Raw genomic sequence first — 22,767 nt, 5'->3', positions numbered from 1 at the left:
AGGGATGCTGGTTCTCAGGAGAGATGCAATGGTGGCCTTTAAGAATATTTATACTATTGTCTCTTATGAAGTGTTGTTTATGCAGCGTGTTCAGTGGTGTGGTGGAGACCATTTCTATCATTCAGCAGAAATACCCATAGCCAAAGATGCTGAGGGCCTTAAAATTACCAGCAACAAATCTTTATTTTTCTAAAGACACATATTTAGGATGGACTTAGATGTGATGCTTGGCATGGGGTCAGTAACAAATAATGTACATCAGAAAGGTCATGCTGGGTAGGCCAAAGGCCCATCTAGTCTAGCATCTCCTTCTCACAATAGCCAATCAGATGCCTATGAGAAACCTTCACGTGGGAACTGTGTGCAACAGAGTTCTTTCCATTTATGATTCTAGTCCTGTGTCAAGTTACATCTCCCTACAGTGCTTTCCTGAATAGTTAATTATGTGGAACCGGGGTAAGGAATTTCACAGTATAATGGCATCACAACATAGGTGAGTCTTCGTAAAAGATTGGAGGGAGAGGGAGAGCTGTGTTCCAATTCACTCTTCCATGTTGCTTTTCCTTGTTGAACCTGCAGTTGGAACCCCGCGAGGAGGGAGGAGGGAGCAATTGGATGCTGAGAATCAGGGGGCAGGAAAAGAGTTGAATGCTTGCCACCCCATTTCTCCCACTCCCAAGTCAACCCCTTGTAGAGTTGCTATGCAGTGCTGAAAGTTTGTTACACACATCTGCTTGTAAGAAGTAATTTCGTCCTTAGAAGGAGAGGAGTGGATTAATTATGCAGAGGCATATTGTGTGTGTTCATATTATGGGCAGAATTCAGAATCACGCTCCGCCACTTGTTCCATTTGTGCAAACGCTCCTGCTTGCCAGATGGTACAATCCCCCTTTCCCTCCCCCTGCATGATGCTCTGGCGGTTCCCCAGTGCACCCCCTCCCACAATCAAATTTGAGGGATGAGGAGGAGGAAATCCCTTTTGCACAAGTGGAAGGGCAATGAGCCAATTTACATTATAATCCCTATTGTCTTGAGTGAAACTTACTCCCGTATAAGTGTTCATGGGATTGCACTGTTGCAATGGAGGAGAGAGAGAGAGGTGTTAAACCGTTTCCCTTCCTTCTTCCAACTATCTGGTCACTTCCCCTCCTCCCTGCAACCATACAACACTTTCATCAACCTTGACAATATTTCCACCTAAACAGGAGCGTTCAAAGCTGTGTGGCTCGTATTGTGTTGAAGGTGCTTAGTAAATAGATGAGGGGGGGGTGAAATACCTACCGCAGGAAATGCAACAGGAATAGTCATTATTCACATGGAATGAATGCAAGTCAAAATGTGTATTCTGCTAGCTAGAGAGCAGCACAGCACCTTGTGACTTTTCAGCGCACTTGGTTTTCTTTACCTCTTTTTGAAAAGAGCTATTGATATTTCTCTCTCCTGTGTCTATTGTTCCCATAGACTTGCTTCTCGTTTCATCAGCCCCTGAACTCTATCCCCTTGGCTAGACCTACAGAAGCAGATGTGGCCTCTTATCACAATATCCTCCTGCTGTTTTCTTGCTTCCATTTCTACTTGCCCTGAGAAATTCTTTCTCTGCCATCTCCTGCCTCCATCACAGTCATTCAACTTTTTACAGATCTGCTCGCCTCCTTTGGTTTTAATCTCTCATCTAAAATCTCTAAATCAAATGCGCTGGCTAAAGTGATATTGTGTGCTATCCAAATATGCCGTACCATCAGTGTTGAACTGCGCTCGTGAAATGGGCATTAGCTGCCCGTATAGATCTTCCATGTAAGTGAACTGTCAGTTGATCTATTATTGTGCTTTAATAAGCAAAGCAAGAAATTTGAAATTAGAGGAAGTATTCTTCAAAACAACAAGTGGTGCATACTTTTGGAGTCTCGACTTGTACAAGTGACTAGTTTGCAAGTTTTAAACACATTGAATAAGAAAATTATGTTGCAATGAAGATGGTGTTCTAAATTAGTGGGATTTATTTTAAATTCAACCCTAACTCCCAAATCCTGATGCTCACACGAACCATAGGGGGGGGCGGGCAGGATGTTTGACCATTACGCTGTCCTGTGATTGATTTGAGACTGGGGGTAGAGTGGTGTTGGCTCTTGCTGGCTAGGAAGTTGCCAGTATGCTCTTTTTTGGGGGAGGGGGGGTCAGCCAAGTGAGGAGGGTTGGCTAGAGTGACACCTAATCCACACAGCACTCGCTTCGCCCAGCCAGCCAGAATAAAGGGGTTTGAACTGTTATCTTGTTGTCTTTTATTGTTTATATTGTTGAGGTAGTCTGTTGACTGCTTTGGGAAGAATTTGTTTATGAAAAGGTGCTATAAACATTAATTGAATGAATAAACTGAAGGAACATATAAATCAGAACCCTATAAATCAGGAGTGTATTATCCACATTATTCTGGGGCTACTTCCACATTTTTATAAATCGAGAAGACTGCATCATTATGATAAGAGTGGACGATAATCCGTGTTATGATTTTATTGCAGTGTTTTGCTTTTCTCTGTTAACCTCCTTGTTCTCTCTGCACTTCCAAATCATACTTTTTAGTCTGAATATATAACAAGTCAGTAGCATGCAAAAAAGAAAAGAAAAAGTCTGCATTCTGCCGCAAAGATGAGTATTGCCCCAGTGGCATGAGATAGTTATGTAGATGTTAAAATAATTATTTTGGAATTTGGGGTTGGGGGGATAAGGTTGGCTGAATCGAGTCTTGAGTGGATATGTAATTTCCATTATAGATATTACTAATTGCTATTTGGTTTCAGTGGAGAATATTGCTATCTCTTCTGACATCTGACACGCTACATCTTTTCAAATGTATTAAGTCACATTGAATAACTCTCTGTCATGCATAACGTGATATGACATGAGTTAATAAAATGTTTCTGGAATTAATAACATAAGTGGGATTATTTTTTCGTGGGTGGAGGGGGGTCAAGTCACAATGGAAACTGGAAGAATGCAAATTTCACCAAAATGTTCTGGTAATTAGTACATAATTCATTGGTTATGGCCTGAATGTTTCACGTTTTTTTAATAGCTGGCTTTTTTCCATAGCATTATTAGCTTGGAATTTTCCAACAGGAATTGAATACGCCTTAGAATTATTGCTTTAAATCTGTTTCTTCTTCAACAGCAGCCCCATCTATTATTCATCACCAGCCCTGTAGTCTAAGTACTTTCTGAATCCCCTATGAGAAGTGTCTCCTGTAGAAGTGGACTGAGACTGGCAATACAGCTTCCTTTAATGTTTTCAGAAAGAAAATTTTACCTGGATAAATTGTCTTCTGCCAAATTAAGTCTGTCAGTTGAGGACTGGACACATAGGCCTGCCAAGTGAGGTGAAGAGCTATGGCAGACATATGGGCTTGTTTTTTCCATATCCAAAGCTGGAAGAAGGTCTTTAATAAATGGAGATTCTGCGGTGACAACTTTTTGCAACGGATCATAAAAGTATGAGGGGGGGCCCTACCTAAGGAGGCTCAGGCAATTTCCATAGATGACACAAATTATTCAAAGACACCCATATGTTATTGGTCTTGATTGAGCTAGGAGGCAGAATGCAATTTCTCCTCAAAAGTGTACAGGAAACCGTTTATAACTAGGGATGAATTGATCAATTTTGGTTTCTCTCAATTTATTTTCATTTTTTCAATCTTAAGTCTGTTCTGCACATATCTGCATCTGTTTGCTATTTTTAAAAAATGGAAATATATTAGCATTTTAGTTCAAATTTACCCTTATATATTTCTGCATGATATTTTGCCTGACATACACATTTTTGCAAGAATTTCCCCCTAATATAATGCATTTAGAGGCTATTTTCACTAAGGTAGGCATTTTATGCTCACTTTTTCCTAATATGTGCATTTTTGTACACATTATTTCATTGGAGAATTGCATTATAAAATTTGAAGTATGACTTTCGAAGTACAGATAGGTTTTGGTTCAGAATGCATGATTTGGGTAGATTTGCATTATGATTCATCCCCATCCCTATCTATAACAGGAGCTGCTGAGGCCAGAACCAGTAGTCAACTTGGGTGGGTCTACGCACAGGGGGAAAACCGCTATAAATAATTCATAAATTTGATTGTTATAACGAAAGAAGAAAGGCCCTATGGAAAATTGTGTTTAAGTATTTCCTACTCTCTGGCGCCATCTGGTCTTGCATGTTTATAGTGTATTCAAATCGTTGTTTCTTCACTAATGTAGATACGTCCCTGAAATGGGGGGGACGGACTAATTCTAGTTTGCTAGATTGTATAGACCAGCTTCATATGAGTACTTTTATAATGGCCCATTTTACACATGCTGCTAAGCCAAACTACAGCTTAGCATGAACAAGCAAGCAACCACTTTTCTACTTCCCTGGACCAGCTCCCAACACAGTACCAGGAGCTAAGCTATGGTATGGCTTAAAGTTATGTGCAAATCCAGGCTCATGGTTTGTCTTGCTCCAAACAAACCACGATCTACAACTAAGGTTTGCTCTTGATTTACTGTTCAGCCTGAGCTTGCAAAAAATGTTAAGCCAAACGATGGATTAGCTCTGAGTAGTGCAGTAACAGCAAGACCTGGGCAGCAGTGAAGCAGCCACCATTTTGTAAATGGGCACTAGAGGTATATTTGCTTGTTCACAAAAAATCATAGCTTGGCTACATGCAAACTAGGCCAATATATTATTTCTTCCCACTTGCCTAATACAGTAGGTAAACATTATATACTATATCTCTCACCTATGCATTATTACAGCCTTGCCACAGTGAGAACACCTTTATCATTAGGGGGTTTCTGTGTAGGTATTAAGAGGACCTTTCAAAACCATGCAAGCCAGCAGTAGGGATGGAAAAGATATGTGTTTAGTCTGCATTTTAAAGTCATCTGATCTAATTTACTGGACCCAGACCTATCGCTGGATTAGAACACAGGTTTGATTCAGATCACAGACTTCTCCACATTGTGCAATGCAGTTTCAGCTTTTTTTAAAAAAATGCATATTTTATGGGGAATATTTGCATTTGAGAGGAAATGCATGGAAAAGCTTACAAAACTTAATATTTTAGGGGAAGCATGCATATAAAATGTGCACAGGTTAGATGCAAATTTTCTTTGTGTGTGTGTCTTAATCTACAAAACATAGGATGACCTGAATCTATGTTTGAACTGACACCGAACAGAAACAGCCTGATCTGTCAATCCCTTCCTGACACAATTCATGTTTATTTGGAAGGAGAGGAGACCCTATTGTGCGTCATTGGGGCTTACTCTCAGATTAGGATGTGTAGGGCTGCAGTTTTGAGCATTGACATAATTAGTGAGTCTTTCTATGAAAGAAAGGGAGGGAGGAAATGCATGCTATGGATTCACTAAAGTTTTCAGAATATTATGACCATCTGAAAAATTGCTTGCTTGTGTATCACTAGGTGGTCCCACATATATATTTTCCCTCTGTTTTCATCACTCTACTGTTCTGTATTTACAGGATGACGGTGGGAACTGCCTCCCCCCCCCCAAATGTGAGATTTCATCTCATAATAGGGATAATGAAAGTCTCATTCCAGCTGTTCAGTTTTCCTTCCCTCTGAGAGAAATCACTTTGTTTACTAAAGATAAAAAGGTAGTGGAGATATTTTTAGAAACCAGCCATTGAAAATCAGCCTTTAACTTAAAGCAATTCATACCTTTTAGAGGAAAACTCTAAAGAATGTGTTCAGCCCAGCGGTTGAAAAATCAAAGGGTGGTTCTCCTCTCCCTATGAATAAAGATAGTCTATTTGAAATCCATTGTTTTATTTGAAGTATTCATTGATTCATCCTCTCCTGGGAGACTATGTCAAATATGCAGGAGATTAGAATATGATACAATATATAGATATTAGAAATATGAAAGAAACAGGGGAAGGGGTGTAAAGCCTGTCAAATACAGTGTAGCCTCTCTCTTTTTTGAGCAGCCAATTAAAATGCATTATTATTATTTTTTAAAGATACATAGTGGGGTGCAAGCTGCCCTAGAATCTGTTCTCCTACTATCCAATCAGGGCTGGTACCAGATCATTGGGAAGGCTGAAGATGCTCATCTGAGGTTGCAGATTTATGGATGTTATTAGAGGAAGTAACATTTTGATTGTTGAAGTTCATGAGTGTCCAACCTGTGGCATAAGCAGCAGAGATTTGTGGTACCCTTGGACAGGTGCTGAAAGGTACATTGTTAAGCCTGAACTCATATTTCCTTCTGTTGTATTGTACTTGGTAGAAAAGACTAGTGAAAAGCCACAAGGGGCTGCAAATATACTGTAGCCCAATGGTGAGGAACATTTTTCAGCCTGATAACTGCATTCTCTTCTCCACAACCTTGGTGACCACATGTTGTATTGTTTCAGGAAGTGTGAATTAGAAAGGTCCACACTGAAATGTTTCCCCTATCGCAAGGCTGACTATGACTAAGTCTCCTTTCCCAAGAGAGCACTCTGTGGTATCGTGATCACCGTTGAGAAGCCAATGGGGCAGCACAACTATGTTGAATAAAACTAGTGATCTATAGAACGTGATGCATTGAAAAATACGGACACCTGCAGAGTCAGTCCTATATTGTGATTCTCTCCCTCCCTCTCTCTCTCACTCTCACTCTCTCACACACCAGTCTTATGTATAGTTATTAACAGTAAATATTTCTACATTTTTATTACTGGTATTTCAAATTTATAAGCAATCAGAAGCCAGACTATGAAGTTCCAGTTATCTATGCAGAGTACAACCCTGGTCATATTTTGATATTTTAAAAACATTCAGGCATTATAGATACATCTAGGTTTAAATAGACCCAAATGTATTTATTATTTCTGCTAAGAGGCCACATGCAAGCTTATCAGTAGCCACATTTAACCCTTAATTGGTAAAAGTGGGCCATTTAACCTTAATTGTATCAGTGGGACTGCGCTACCCATAACTGAGCACTAGATTGCAGTGAAATGACACATGGGCAAGTTCTGTATATAGACAGTTGTTGTTATTGCTATCTCAGTGATTAAGGATTGTCTCCAACGCTATGCAAGTGAAATTCTGCTCACTCAGTGGGACTTGTGTTTCCTTCTGCACCCCTTCCCCCCCAAAAAAAAATCTGCTCCAGAGAGTCCTCCAATCCTCTGGAGCTGATTTTGAGGGCTGGCGTGGTCAGGAGAGGAGAAGCAAATTCCATTGTGCATACAGAAGTCTGTTGTGTGAGTGGAGCTACGGTATTGGATGCAGCCCAAAGATCTTGAAGATATGGGTTATAGAGATCTGTGAATGAAGTCTGCTCATGGGATATTCCCCCCTGATGGAGGTTTACTTTTGCTGATGCCCCCTTTAGCATCCCCTAAAAATCTGCTTCCAATGGTTGGGAGATCCTTTGGAACACCGCAGGAAGTGGCACAATGCAGGAATTTGCAGAAATTGTATCTGCTTCCACCGGAAAATAGGCCAATACATTTTGAGAAACTTGCTGATGCAGGCATATAAAAATTTTGAGTTATTATTATTGGCAGCTTTTATCCTGATTGAGAAAGCATTCCAGGTAACTTGGAAGTTCACATATTATTGTAGTATTTGGTTCAAAAAAGGCATCACCTTACCTATGATAGAGGAAAGGCTGATAGCATGAAACTAGAGGTGTAAAATTTCCAGAAATTTTGAAGCCATGAGGGGGGGGAAACAGTTTCCCCCCTGTTTTTTTCTGGAAAAAATGAAAAATTGGAAAAAAAAAGTTCAGTGTAGAGTAGTTTTACAAATTGCGTGAAATGCAGTGTATACAAAAGTAGTATGTTTGCAATAAAACAGGTAACCATCCCCCTTTCCCTCAAAAGCAACCCAAAAAGCAAGAAAACATCAACATAAAAAACAATCAGATTTGCCCCTTAGCACCAACAGCAAACAAAGTTAAGGTCCACCTCAATATTTAAGCTCCATAAAAGGTCTATCCTTTGATTAGTGCTTAAAAAACAACAAAAAACAAAAACAAAACAAAACAGAAGACACAACATATACATGCAGTTGATTCTATCTCATTTTCTGAAATACCAGTACTGCTATCATTTCCCATTTCTTCTTCCTCTTCCTCTTTGTCATTTTTCTCATGGCTTTGGAAAGAAACGGGGGGGGACCTGTCCCCCCCCCAACTTTTCAGGTTTTTTTTTTCAGGCCTTCCCATCACTACTTGAGGACAGCCAGGGCAAAGCATAAGGCAATTTTTTTTCATGGCAGGCCCAGAAGTAACCAACATCTAGTTACTGAATAGTATGTTGCATTAAGGATCAAACTCTGATTGAAAGGAAAAGGAATGCGTGTGTTTTTTTTAAAAAAAAAATTTGAATTTGTTATTATATATTATAAACTGTGGGTTGGTAAGAGAGCTTTCTAAACAGTTTACAAAAATATACAACAGAACATTAAAATGATTGATAAAACACAGTTAAAAGCAGGTAGTTCAGAGTATTCAAAGATGATTAAAGTCAGCAGTGGTTAAAAGGAAGTAAAGCGCATGCAGCTTCTACGTGTTCAGATGGGCTGGGCCCTAACAAAAAGTTTTGAGCAGTTGCCAAAAAGAGTACAGTGAGAGCACCTGCCTGGTGTCAGTCAGCAGGGAGCTCCAAAGTGTGGGTGCTGGAAGGCCTGGGGCAAAGCCATTTTTTTCAGGGAAAATGTGCGGGGGGGGGAATAGTGTTGTGGAATATTCAAACTATATCAAACTATCTTTTTCAATTTTTCGGGGAGGGGGGGGGGACGGCTTTGGAAAAAACTGAAAAAAACCCTGTCCCCCCCCATTTTTTCCATTTCCCCCCCCCAGCCTTCCCATCTCTACATGAAACTAAATTAATACACTAGAAGTGCCAGAATAAAATCAGATGCCTGAAGAGGCAGATGCAAATGGCATTATTGCCTGCATATTGTTGTTGTTTGTTTTGTAATCAGCAAGTTCAGAAATGTTAACAGCAGTATCTACTGGAACTTGTACGTGTTCAGTGATTAGAGCATCTTTCCTTGGCAACATATAACAAATTTCACACTGAGAATTGATCTTTTCATTTTCTTAGCCAATCTGCAACACAAAACCATTATTATTATTATTATTATTATTATATTATATTATTATTATTTTATTATTATTTAAAAACACACCCTTCCTTTATTAGACTCATAGATTATATAGAATCAGCCTGACCCTCAAAATGTACCGTATAATGTGCAAATAAGAAATCCATTGATCTCACCCACTAAAATTATTGGTCCACTCTCACTATGTCTTGCATAGTCTACGCAATACTGTTTTATTTGTCCTTCCTGCCTCTTCTCTCAGACCTCTTTTACTATTACTGTATTTGTAAGGATAGGTCTGTGCCTTACAACCTAACATTCAGCACAGGACAAACAACAGAGGAAGGAGCAGCTCACTGGAGGCAGGCACAAACAGCGAAGCAATATGAGGTTTTTTTAGCTGCCCATGATTAGGCTAAGTTACAATAGAATATTTCATCATCTTTAATTCTTCAGGTTGCTTGATCAATTCCACTTGTCACTACAATAAAGTTATTGCTTTCTACATTGGCTCCCTTGCCACATACAATAAATTTCTATTAACTTTTAATTGTCTTCATCAGTAGTTCTTACTAAGACTATTTGGAAATTTCAGCTGATCCAAAATGCAGCATCCAGATTGCTTTAGAACTTATATAACTCCTGCATTTTAAAACAGCTGCATTGGCTGCCAGTTTGTTTCTGGCCAAAATTCCAGGAGATTGTGGACTCTGCTTCACTGGGGGATTTTTAGGCAGAGGTTGGCTGTCTGCTATGGATGTTTTACTTGCGATTCCTGCATTTCATGGGTTTGGACTAGATGACCCACAGGATGACCCTTGAGGTACCTCCCAACCCTACAATTCTTTGATTCTATGTGAATTCTCCAGAAGCAAGAGAACTTAGCAAATTAAAGAACACATCACACAACATTTTCCTTCATCCGTTTCTGTACATAAGGTTTTGTCATGACAGAATTTAGCTGTTACAGTGTAATCTTAATTATAAAGCTGCATCTCATCCCAGTCATGTTCAAGTTTCATTCTCATATACTGTATCACATTGCACAAGAATAAGCAGTCACAATATGCTGTTCAATCTTTCTGCATAAATGAGCACATAATATTCTGTTGTGGAGATTGACGAAGTGCACCACCAATAAAATGACAGCATATACATAGCCATTTCTTACTTTCATGTATATTAAACAAAATAATTGGAGCTTTGAGGATGGTTGGTTTTCTTAGTATGTTGTCTGCACATGCATAGCCCTTGGAAACACTTCACGGAAGTGGCTCATCTCTGCATCTTTCTGCTCTGTAAGATGTTGAAATGTTGGGGTAGAGAAAGAAACTCATCTGAGGTGAGAAGCTAAACAAGCCTGCCTCTGTTGAAGGGTAGCTTACTTGCATACATAAAAAAAGAAAACACAAAACTTCTATCTGTGATTGCTTATCTGTGATGGTCATTTTCACAGCCAAACAATGCCAGGTGACAAACGCAGCAATGTAATGCAGTCTGACTCTGTCAAGCAGCAAACTATTTTAAACAGACTCACTTCTGAAACCTGTTATGGAAAATCAAAGCTGTTAGAGGTACAAATGCCTGCCAACAGGAAAGCAGTTGACCATTGACAGTCCTCCTATCTACTGGCTTTTAGTGTGACTTTTCACTTTTTTTCTTGTATTCCCCCTTCTATGTTTCCAAAGCTAAATCTCCTGGATTGCAAATGAGCTGTTTCAAATCTGCATTTGTTTAAACAAATTAGTGTATGCTAATGCACAGTGGTCAGCTTTTCTTTTCTTTTGGGAAGGATCAGCCCTCCTAATCTTATTATGTTGCTTTTTTCATTTCATTTTTCTCATAGTCCAATATTTGTTAATGAACCCACACAAAAAAGAAACAATTGCCACCTTACAGAATTTAGTCACACTCGGAAGAATAATTGGGCTGATTACAAAATCCCCTAATCCAAACTGCTAAATGCAAATTGGTTTAATAATATGGGACCTCATAATCTAGAGGAAAGGCCATTGTGCTGCTTAAGACGCAGACGTACAAACAGAAGGCAGTTTAATAGACCCTTTGAGATATTAAACACTCTGCAAAAGTGAAACGGGGAAAAGATCTCTTTAGATTCTGCATAAGCTCCCAGTTCAGAGCTGTGTATCTTCATCATTAACCCAGCTCCCCACATAACTTCTTATGCGAACCCTACATAGCTTCTTATGCTGCAGAAACGTGAGGAATTCTGAATGCTCAAGGCAGTGTGGCAGGTGCTCCTGTCCAGGCCTAGTTTCACTGAGAAGTAATGAGGTGCTGAGGACCATCAGCACATTCACACATAAGTAACCCTCCCTAGCCAGAGTTGTCTGCGAGGCTGCTTGGTTTTCTGAGGAGCTCTGGACAATGAAGTAGGCCAGACAGTGGCTGGAGTGCAGGTGGTGCGAGGACCATTCCAAATCTCTCCAAACAGAGGTATGAGTATACAGCAGTGTAGATCGTATGGCAGTTGCGGCAGTGAAGACATCATACCTCTCAATCTCTGTTGTGCCCTCACTCAGTAAATCACCTTCAGAGCTGTACAGAGTGGTAAATCAGCCGGTCCAGACCAATGTTGTATCATTAAAAACCAACCACACTGTAGCCTGCTGTGAGATATCTGTGAAGTACTTTGATGCCCAACTTGCTTGGATTTGTGCAAAACAAATGTTGCAGGCCCACTGAAGGTCCCTGGGGTACCATCAAGTTGCTGTGTGTAGCTGTTTGTGTGGTTGTAGCCTCCTGAAGGTGTGGAAAGGATACTTGGTCCCTGCCCACCATGGCTGGAAAAATCTAGGAGGAGGGGATTGAATGGATGGGCCCAGGGAGTAATTAATGCCTCTCTATGGAGGGAGTTATTCCCACTGCCTTGAAAGAAGCAGTGGTGTGTGGCCCCTCTTGAAGATTCTCCCAGCAGTGCTGCTGCCACCGAGCTCAGGGAGGAGGGTGAGCTAGTGTTTGTCCTGAGTGGAGGAAGCTGTGGTTGCAAGGGAGCCTCCAATTGCCTCTACATGGCTGCTGCTACTGGCTTCCTGCCTGAGGCAGCTCGTAGTAGGTATGATTCTGGAATGACTTGGGTGTGGATGGAGGCTCTTTGCAGGCACTCCACCCTCCCTGTGTAGGCTTAGTTCTGAAAAGTATGGGTGCATGGAGGGGTAAGTTGTAAGCAAGCAGAAGTTATGCTTTTGCACAATACCTCTGCCAATCATGAGGAACATCTGTTAAGGCATGAGCCTTATCTGTCAGTTTCCCAATTTTGTGGCCGCTTGAGCCCATATGTCTTAACTCTGGACGTAAACTGGCAATTGTTTTCTAATCTTTGAATTTATGCGTGCATGAAGTGTTTTCCTTTCTTCGTCTTCAACCTACTAGAAATTGATTTTGTGTGAACCCCAATTCTAGGATTAAAAGAGGGGGAGAGAAAAAATCTTATTTATCTCAAGCTTCTCTTTTGATCTAAAGAAAATTCTTAGGATTCTGAATCCTGGCCAGTTTCTGCAGTTGCCCGTCTCTTTACCCACAATTCACTTACAGTTATCAGTGTTTCAGCAATCAAAAGGTCAAAGGAATAATTGGCTTCTAGTAATTTGACTTACCGCTGGCATGAGCCAACGCAACACAGAAAGTGGACTTTGATAATCAGGAGAGCTATGCAATTAATGGGAATTGTGTGCTATTTAAAAATCAAGCAACTGCACAGTGAAATAAGCAGAAATTTGTATTCTGCTTGATAACTAAGCAGGAACTAGGACAAACCTCTGGACAGTTTTCATCAGCATCTTGGCAATCTCTTTAATTTCAAATTACAAAGAGAGAGGAGAGAGAGGAGTATCTTGCTGGATTGTCGGGAGAGTTAATATTTTAGTCAAACATAACAGCAAGGATATCCATAAATAATGGGAGGACAAAAATATTCTGCATCTGTATGTGCCATGATAAGAAGTCATGGCTGCTTGATGGGTTTTAATTAGACACAGTGTAGGTAATAGAAACTGAAGACAAAGAAACAGATAAATGGCTGTTCTTTTAACACAATATGCAGCACAGGAATGACACAAATGCCTTAGATTAAGGAGGAGGAGTCTGTCTCCAGTGTAATAAAGGCTTCCTGCCTGCAATGTGACATACACAAAAGCGGTACGTGAAGAACAAAGATGAAGAGTGGTTAAAACAACAGGTGTTGCCAGCCTGAGAAAGAGGGTTAGGTTTGCAGAGTGATGTGAAATGGATTGCTGAATTGTGTTCAATTTGGGGCAGGGGGGGAGGAGCCATGATTAAAAATAATCTTTTAATTATTATGTGGTATTGAATATTTCATAAAGACTCAGCTGGAACAAGAAAGAGAAGCATTAGAGCAGGTTGTGCAAGTCTACCGATTCGTCAGTTTGATGTTGATGCCAGGAAAGGTCCTTGGACAGATAATTAAACAATGGATCTGTGAGTGCTTAGAAAGTGACTAAAACCCAGCATGGGTTTCTCAAAAACAAGTCATGCTAGACAAATCTCATTTCTTTTTTCTTTTGATAGAGTTACAAACTTGATGGATCAGGGAAATGCTGCGGACGTAGTGTAGCTTGATTTAAGTAAGGCTTTGGTCAAAAGTCCCCCGTTATATTTTTGTGAAGAAGCTGGCAAAATATGGGCTGGAGGAGGTAACTGTTAGGTGGATTGTAGCTGGTTGACCAACAAAAGAGTTCTCACTTATGGTTCCTCATCATCATGTAAAAAGTGGCAAGTGGGGTGCCTCAGGGTTCTGCCTGTTGTTCAATGGCTTTATAAATGGCTTTACATTACAAGAAATGAAATTCTGACTAAACAGCAGAAATAACTTTCTGACCTTGCAGGGTGGTGGACTCTCCTTCCTTGCAGATTTTTAAGCCAAGATGGATGGCCATCTGCCATGGATGCTTTATTGGAGATTCCTGTATTGCAGGGGGTTGGGCTAGATGGCCCTCAATGTACCTTCCACTGCTACAATTCTGTGATTCTAAGCCTGTGGGTGGCAAACATTTCTTTAATAGAATTATTCTCAAACTCCTGCCAGGTACGTGTCTAGGTTCCCTGTTCCTTTCCCTGATACACCTTCTTGTTCTGTTTTTGCAATCAATCCCAATGTCATGACAAGGACTCAAAGGGTGTCTCATGGTTTCTTCCTTTGGTTTGACCTCTGGTTACCGGTATCTCAAGTGTAAGGAGAATAAATATACATATCGCCCTTTCAAAATTTGGTCCCTGAAAGTAGAGAACATGATCACCCAGTGAAACTTCTCATAAGGAGAACTGCCCTGAAGAATAGAAGAAGAATATGCATACTCTGCAGGGAGCACTTTGTGAACTAAAGTCTGGGTCCCCAGAGTTTCAGGTATATGAGAAATCTGTTGCCTGAAAGGGACAATTTAAGTGTGGCTGCACAGAAACCACTGAGGTCTGCTGAAGCGAAGCAAAAGCAGCAGATGTAATAGATGCAATAGGTCAACTGTATGTGAGGAATGTTCAAGAGAATGGGGAATGGTTTGAACTTCTGCCTGCCACACAACTGATGAGGCACAATGACCTTGCTGTCCCAACAAGCAAAACCATGCAAGAAGTTAGGTTTCATGAGTTGCAAGCCAATAGGGTTAGTTTCTCATCAATTGAGCCTAAATGGGCAACACATTCAGGCTGCATTCACACAGCAGTTTAGTCTGTTTTTCCAACATTTACCTAACTGTTAATCTCCACATTATATTTGAACCCACTTCCAGAAAGGCTTCCAGGGGAAAAAAAACTGTTGCAAATAAAACAGAAATCAGTGATAAACTTTCTTGTGTGCCTCCTCCACAAGAGGTTTGGAGGGTGGCATCACGAGAATGGGCCTTTTCTGCAGTGGCTCCCCATTCTTGAATTATCTCCCCAGAGGAGTTCACCTGGCACCCTTCATTATACACCTTTAGGCGCCAGGCAAAATCTTCCTTTTTAACCAGGCCTTTGGCTGATGGACATCTGATGCCCTTTTAAAATGTGCTGGGGGGAAGGTTATTAGTTGTGTATTTTGTGTTTTTATGTTGTGATTTATCCTGTGAAATTTAATAAATAATAGTAATAATAACAATAACAGCAACAATCATCATAATCATCTTGCACTATATTTCCCTATATTTCAAAAAAATGGCTTTTACATTACATGAAAGCTCAAAAATATAATGCAGGAATTAATAGGGAAATGTCATGAAAAAGGAATAAACTGCCTGAATGCATAAAAAAGATTGAAGTACTTTGAGTTCCATTAATTGCAGTGAGATGTCCACATATTAACTATATTCCTCTGAAATTAAATGGTTTTAGGAGTGCTTAGCTTTTGCTCAATCATACCTGCCCATATATTTCTTATATATTGGAAAAGCAAAGATGAAACAAAAAGTTCCAGAGCTCAACAACAAGGCCAGAGCTCAAGTGAAATTGTATGCAGCACAATTTATCCCTGGACCTAAGGACTAGAATTATAACCAAGATAAGGATGTGGAGATGAAGATGTCACAGAGACCAAAAAATTATTCAAGCATTGATAAAAAATACTAATGACTAGAATTGAGAGAATGAAAAGTAACATTCTGGGTCATTCTTAAAATGTATTGAAATGTTCATCAGTACTCAGTTTGCAAACATATCTTAAAATATAGTTTGTTATACTAAATGAATTTTGTTAGATTTCTAGATCTCTTCATATATTACTTATAAATATATATGAAGAGATCGAAATTTATAAATAACCACATTTTTTCTGATGCAAAGCATAGAAGCTTTTTCATGGTGTTAAAAGCTGCACATCGATTTTGCCAACAAACCATGATATTTCTGTACGAATGCTGTAATCTGCTGTGCAGATGAACTTTAAAGTCGTCTTTCTAATATCCTGGTTTGTGCAAAGTATACCTGAAGGCACTCTGGCACCCTTCCTCACCCTAAATATCAGCACAGAGGGTGGAAGCAAGCTGTAGCAAGTTGACATTAAGGATAGCAAAAATGTGTCAGTAGAATGACACGTTTAGGTTGATTGGACTTTGCATGCAGTCAGTACAGGAAATTATGCATCTAATTATCTTTTTCAGGGTGGTTTGTTTTGCAGCTTGTAATACTCAGTGTAGCTTGAAATAATGTCCCTTCCACTGTAGCCTGGGTGGATGATTTGCTGGCTGATGTTGCTCAAAGCTGGCCTCTGTGCTTGGTAATTTTTATTCCAACCTTTAAGCCTGCAGGTATTCACACTGCGTGATTTATAATTTCAAGGTCTGTTTATGTACAGAGTTAAAACGCCTTCTATAGAAGACAGTAATTTCTGTGCAGTGTTTAAAGAGATTGCATCTATATGGCTGTGTATTCATGAAGAGCCGACACAGACGTATTTGCTCAGCTGCTGGACTTGAGAGCACATTGCCGTTTATCAGTGCATCAGAAAGCACTAAAATATCTGCTCCTGTGGGCAAATGCAGTATAAGTGCAATGGGATTAGTGTTCAATCCATCTCTCCTTCATTCTCTCTCCTTTTCCTGTAAGTATGTACTGTGAATTTCATGTAGCTTTATTGATACCTTGTGCTCAGAGAAGTGTAACTCATCCACAAGTGTCCAGAGAATGATTCAAATAAGCTAGGTTCTTAATATAAAGTAGCAACTCTTCTAGGAATTATGTTTTTATGAACTTAGCACCATGTATTGAGTGTAGACTTGTTAGCAAAGACTGAATTTCAACATATAAGTATACAAGCAATGCATTAAAATAACTTTGATCAAACCATAATAACAGTGCAGTAACTGTCATCAATTCCTGAACAACGCCACCCTATACATACATATCTACTCATCCCTACAGAGTTCCGTGGGATTTACTCCCAGGTAGGAGAATATAAAGTTGCAGTTTAAATCCTTATTAGGATTACCAGCATGTTTTTGTAACACCTAGATATCTTTCCTTCCCCAACTCAAGATGAAACATCAAAATATTGTGGCAAAAGTGCCTGCTTGGTGCCAACATACATAGCTGCAAATGTCAACATTATGCTTTACATGTTGAACAATCATGCACTTACACACTTGCTAATGATCAAATCTTTGTTGGGACATGGATAATAAATGAACTAATTTTTATACACATGAATAAACAGGGGAGAAGTGAAGCAACTAAGAATGAGGAAGTCTGTCACTTTTGGTTTTCCCCAGTTTCCATTTTTTCCACTCTTAAGTTTGCATCTCTACTTTTTTCACATCAGTTTGCATTTTTGTTAGTCCTCATGAAAATTTATTGGCAATTTAGTCTGAATTTCTAGTATTAGTGTGTATAGCTGGGGTTGTGAAATTTTGTTTTTGTTGAGGTCTACATTCCCTTGGGAGTACTCATGTCATGAGGTGGACTAAGGCAGACACCTTGGGTGGCAAAATCCATAGGATACCAATGTGGCTTCCAGCAGCTTCTGCCTTCTAGTGAGATATTGTGAGGCCCCTGTGCAATCCCACAGGGAACTCATGCTGGAAGCTGTTGCCGCAGATGTACAACTCTGGTAAGTGAGTTTTTGCCAGGGGTGGGGAGGCCTCAGGCAATGTTGAGTGGCTGTGTCTAGCCATCCTTTTAACTTCCCACAATGCCCCTGAGCTGACCCTAGGTCAGAGTCTTTGTGGGAAAATAAAATGGTGGCCACTTGGTGCTCATCAAAGTACCATGCCAAGTAAAAAACACACACAAAGGTGGGCTCAGAGCAGGCATTGGAGCCCTGTCAGGGCATTGGAGCCCCGGCAGCTGACTAGAGAACCCTGGCAACAGAACTAGGGGATGCTTAAATTTATCAGTAGGCAGCAGACACAGCATTTGTTCTTTTTTTAGGGAGAATATAGATCAACTTTACAGGGCAGGCCTTTGCACATATGAGTAGCTAAATTAGCATAGTGTGCTCTAGGTATGGCAATGAAAAAAAGGAACTGTCAGAGTAAATCAGCCATGTAAGTATTTTGTTTTCAACGGTGGCATGTGAAGCAGTATAAAGATTCTCCTTATACGTTGCATAAATATTAAGTGCTGCTTTCCGTAACACCGCATGGTAAAATAGAGAGGAAATTCAGCTCTGGAACCTTGTCTTTAATATGCAGCATTTTGAGGAAGAAAACATTTTATTTATCTTATTGAAAGTATTTGCTGTTTAAAGATAAATAAAGCAAAAAGTCTTAAGGCGAGAACCAATGTAGCGTGTTTCTTTGGAGCAGATTTTGGGACGTTGTGAGAGCCTGGAGGGAGGAGAAGAAACACCAGAAGTCCTGTTGCACAAATGGATTTCTGTTGTGCAAGCAGGTGGACATCACTGGAGGATGTGCTTAGTAAAGTGTATTATATATAGAAACCAGCTTTGATCTACATTGAGGGCTAAGAGATGGACCAAACTCAGACCAAGGGTTCTTTAAAACCTTCAGCATTCTAATTCCAGTTCAATCTACTAATGACTTGGAATAGGCATGCAGACCTTGGCAACCTGAGTGCAAGCTACCTGTCCACATTCTGATCTCCCTTGGGCTCGGTGAATCACAAGCTGTGAGGCCTGGTGTGGGACAGAGAACAAACTATTTTCTAACTAGGCATCCAATTCCAGTTGTGAAGTTTCAGACATCAATTTTCACAAATGTATATGATCCTCAAGGTCTAGTTTTCCCTGAGGTGGTAACCTGTGTCTGTGAAAGCACCAGTTTAGCATGCAGGTGAGGATTAACATGAATGAATGCTCCTTCGTGCCAGGTCCTCTTGAAATGGAGAATGAAATCAAAGAGGCATCCAAAAGAGGAAATGCGGTAGGAAAAGTTTACTTCAGTTACCCTCTCACAGACTGGAGAAATGTGTTTTCGAGTCAGAACAAAAAGGCAAAATTTCTAGATAGCCTAAATCAGAGGTTTTCAACCTTTTTGAGCCCACAGCTACATTCTTTCTGCGGCACCCCTGTGGGGCTGAGGAGCCCAGTTATGTTACCCCCTGCCTACAGAGATGGTAGCCCCTCAGCCCTATTTCAACACCCTCCATTGTGGAGTGTTCCCTCAGCTTCCTCCCTTCTCCTTGGGAGTCCTCTGGGCAGCTGCTGCCACTGCCCCTGATCTCTGAGCTTCCCCCCCCACTCCAAAGAGAGATGCCTTTTCACACTGTCCCACAGGGGTCTGGGACTTGTTTGTCCATTCCCAACAGCAAGGACTGGCTGGCTGTGCTCCCTCCCCTGCCTGCCTGCCTGCTTGCTTACTTACTTATTCCGAGGTGGCCCCAGCTCCTGGCAACCTGGGGAGCTTGTAGCCAGGGTTGCTGCAACAAACAGCTGTGCAAGCCTTTGGGAGGCAGAGACATAAGAGCTCATCAGAGGAGGGAGGGAAGGAAGAGGGACAGAGACCAGTGTTGCCCGCAGCACCCCGACCATCTTTCAAGTCACTCCAGGGTGTCACAGAACACTGGTTGAAAACCACTGGCCTAAATGTTGGGCCCTAGACTAGTTGGCCATGGAACCAACCGGGGGGGGGGTAACCTTGGACTTATTCTTAAGTGACATCCAGGACCTGAGGTGAGATGCAAATGGTGATGATCCAATTGGGAACAGTGACCACAATGCTATAAAATTCAACATAGAATTATAGAATTGTAGAGTTGGCGGGGACCCTGCTCACCATCTAGTACAGCCCCCTGCAATGCAGGAATAACCAGCTGTCCCATACAGGGATCAAACCTGCAACCTTGGCATTATCAGCACCACCCTCTAACCAACGGAGCTATATGTAAGTGTGGGCAATTGCCAAGGAAGTTCAGCACAGCCACATTTAACTTGTGAGTGAGCACCCTGCAACCTGCAGGATCACTGCCTCTGCCAGCGGCTGTTGAGCGGAGGCATTGATCCTACAGGGTGCAGTGTTCTACAATGGTGTTTTATGTTTTATTGTATACATCTTGTTGTACGCCACATTGCTAAGATGGAGGCACATTTAGAAATAGTGCTTTCCAAATGCACAACTGAATGTGTGACACAAAATTCAGTACATAAGAAGAGCTTTTAGTTCTGTCTCAGGAAACAATATTGTGGAAAGGGAAGAGAGCAGTTTTAAAGAATAGTCCTTAAACTATTTCTCTTCAGGGCATGCCATCTGAGTGCTGTCATTTCAGCGTATAAAAGTTGTGAAAGTTACAGATGTAAAATGACAACCATTTTGTATTACGGAACTTATTTGAAATGATTAGAAAGCTTTTAATGAGCTGTCAGCAAATTGATTTTACAATGTTGCAGGGAGAGGAGGAGGAGGAGCGGGGGAACGGGTCTTTTTTCATTATATCAATTGTCCCTTTTCAAGTAGGAGCTCCTCCAGAGATTTTTGTCCTCGTACTGTCAGTGGTCCCACCTTGACAGCAGCAGAATACCCTGTGATAGTGAATTTATAGATTGGTTACACAGCAATTAAAATGAATATATTTCGTTGTGATTAACGACAGTAATTGCGTAGAAGGCTGAGTTCTGCTAATGTTAACTTGGGCTAAACTCAAAATGAAGTGTGGGCAATCACTAAACATCTGCCTTTTTCATTTCTCTAGCCCATAGTTCCCCGGATTTTGTATAGTAAACAATGTTTTTGCTTTCCCAATCACTGCAGTTCTCACTTGAGAGCAGTCTTTCACTGCTGAAATGAATCTCCCAGACTCAGAGCCCATCCGCACTTTCTTTGTCGAATGATTTCTAGTATTTTGTATCTTTATCATCACATGTCTGAGGGGTGCTTTTTTCTTCCTGCCGCTTTCCCTAGGAAAAGCCACTGTTTACTCCTGAATTATCCATGCATGGAATACCTCAAGAAATATAATACATGTGATCAAACAATATATGTACAAAAATTGTGTGTGTTCTCGCTTATTTGTTTTCAGTGGTTGTGATGATTCCAATCACAGCTTTATTTTCTGTCTTCAATAACAATACATAATATTCAGGGACGCGGGTGGCACTGTGGGTTAAACAACAGAGCCTAGAGCTTGCCAATCAGAAGGTTGGTGGTTCAAATCCCCACGATGGGGTGAACTCCCATTGTTCATCCCCTGCTCCTGCCAACCTAGCAGTTCGAAAGCTCGTCAAAGTGCAAGTAGATAAACAAGTACTGCTCTGGCGGGAAGGTAAAAGGCGTTTCCGTGCACTGCTCTGGTTCACCAGAAGCGGCTTAGTCATGCTGGTCACATGACCCAGAAGTTGTACACTGGCTCCCTCAGCCATTAAAGCGAGATGAGCGCCACAACCCCAGAGTCGTCCGTGACTGGACCTAATGGTCAGGGGTCCCTTTACCTTTTAATACATAATATGTATTGGAAGCGTCCCAGCTCCTTTTGTATATGTTGGGTGATTCTCTCAGTTTCTGATTTATACAATTTTCTGATTACCTGGGTTTGTGATTCTCTGGGTATCTGATTCTCTGACTCTCTGCCATGAGTGGGCGGAGATGAAGGTGGAGATAAAACAAAAAGTGAGCTACTGATTATAGGAATAGTGTATGGGAAAACACAGGGTTTCAGAGGTCTGAAGTAAAATCTGAGGCAAAAATCACAAGTGGGTAACCCAACCCAGGAAAAAGTTGAAATTGGGGCAAAGTGGCACAAACTTAAGGGAAAGTGTGGCTGGGCCCTCACTTCCCCATGAGCTTCACTCTTACGGACAGCCAAGAACCATTCAGTTGGTTTTAAGGAAATGGTAGGGATTTCATTCCTTTGCTGGGAAAGGGCAAAGAAATTGACATCTGGCACTTTCTTCTAGGTGATAGCCTATGTTTTCTCAAGGACAACTCACTGGCACGCTGAGAACCATCCAAACTTTTGCACTGCACGTATTAGATTTGCAATTATCACTCTCTTTGACTGATTAAAATCGTACACATTAGGAAAATGTAGTTATTTTTTTCTTAGCAGAATGTTGTTTTGTTTGTTTCTCTTATTAATAGACCCAATCACTGCATCTTGGTGTTTTACTCTTATGTCACGCTGGGCTGATATTGTTATTGTGCTACCATGACTCCTCCTAATTGCAGACTTTCATTTACTCATCTATGAAACTTGTATAATAATGTACTTATCTCCTTCACAGGGGCATTGTGAAACTTAATGAATTAATTCTGGAGAGTACTTGAGATCTCCAGATTATAGGTGTGCTGCTAGTGGAAGCAATTAATTTTTACTTTTATTCCAATTTTTGTAAAGATTCTCCACTCTGAATCAGTCACTGTACCGAAGGCTGTGTTTGCTTTAGTTTTTCACCAAGAGATATTTGCATTTCAGCATGTGTGTACAGGAATTTGGGGGGAGGGGTAGTTTCTGAGTAGGACATTGTAGGTTGCCACTCTCTTCTTGTTTTTAATTATGTATGTTGTGCTGTGTGTGTGTGTGGTTTTATGCTACGAACTGCCCTGAGATCTACAGGTATAGGGCAGTATACAAATTTAATTAATAAAATAATAAAATAAATAAACAAGAGAGCCTGGGCTTCAAGAGAGGCAAAACTGTTATTCTTTCCCCACCTTGCGCATAATCTCAGCTCACAAATTCTGGCGTCCTCCATCAGATGTTGATGTGGTTGGGTTTGTGACCTCTTGTTGCTACATTTCTTTTTGGATTTTCTCTTTAAAACACACAC

At 40.7% G+C, this 22,767-nt stretch overlaps 1 protein-coding gene across 1 annotated transcript in view; it reads left to right on the top strand.

Annotated features, from left to right (window-relative positions):
• The window catches only part of LOC117044557 (protein eyes shut homolog), a 74,108-nt gene extending 51,810 nt beyond the window's left edge, over nt 1-22,298 (top strand). The window contains exon 7 of the mRNA XM_033145375.1: nt 22,222-22,298. Coding sequence (XP_033001266.1) covers nt 22,222-22,232 — 11 coding nt within the window. The 3' untranslated portion in view covers nt 22,233-22,298. The remainder of the gene's footprint in view (nt 1-22,221) is intronic.
• The last annotated feature ends 469 nt before the right edge of the window (nt 22,299-22,767 follow it).

Source organism: Lacerta agilis, chromosome 3 (genome assembly GCF_009819535.1).
Source record: "Lacerta agilis isolate rLacAgi1 chromosome 3, rLacAgi1.pri, whole genome shotgun sequence".
Lineage (NCBI taxonomy): Eukaryota > Metazoa > Chordata > Lepidosauria > Squamata > Lacertidae > Lacerta > Lacerta agilis.
Note: the sequence above shows the minus strand (reverse complement) of the source record. Positions and strands in the feature narration are given on the sequence as shown.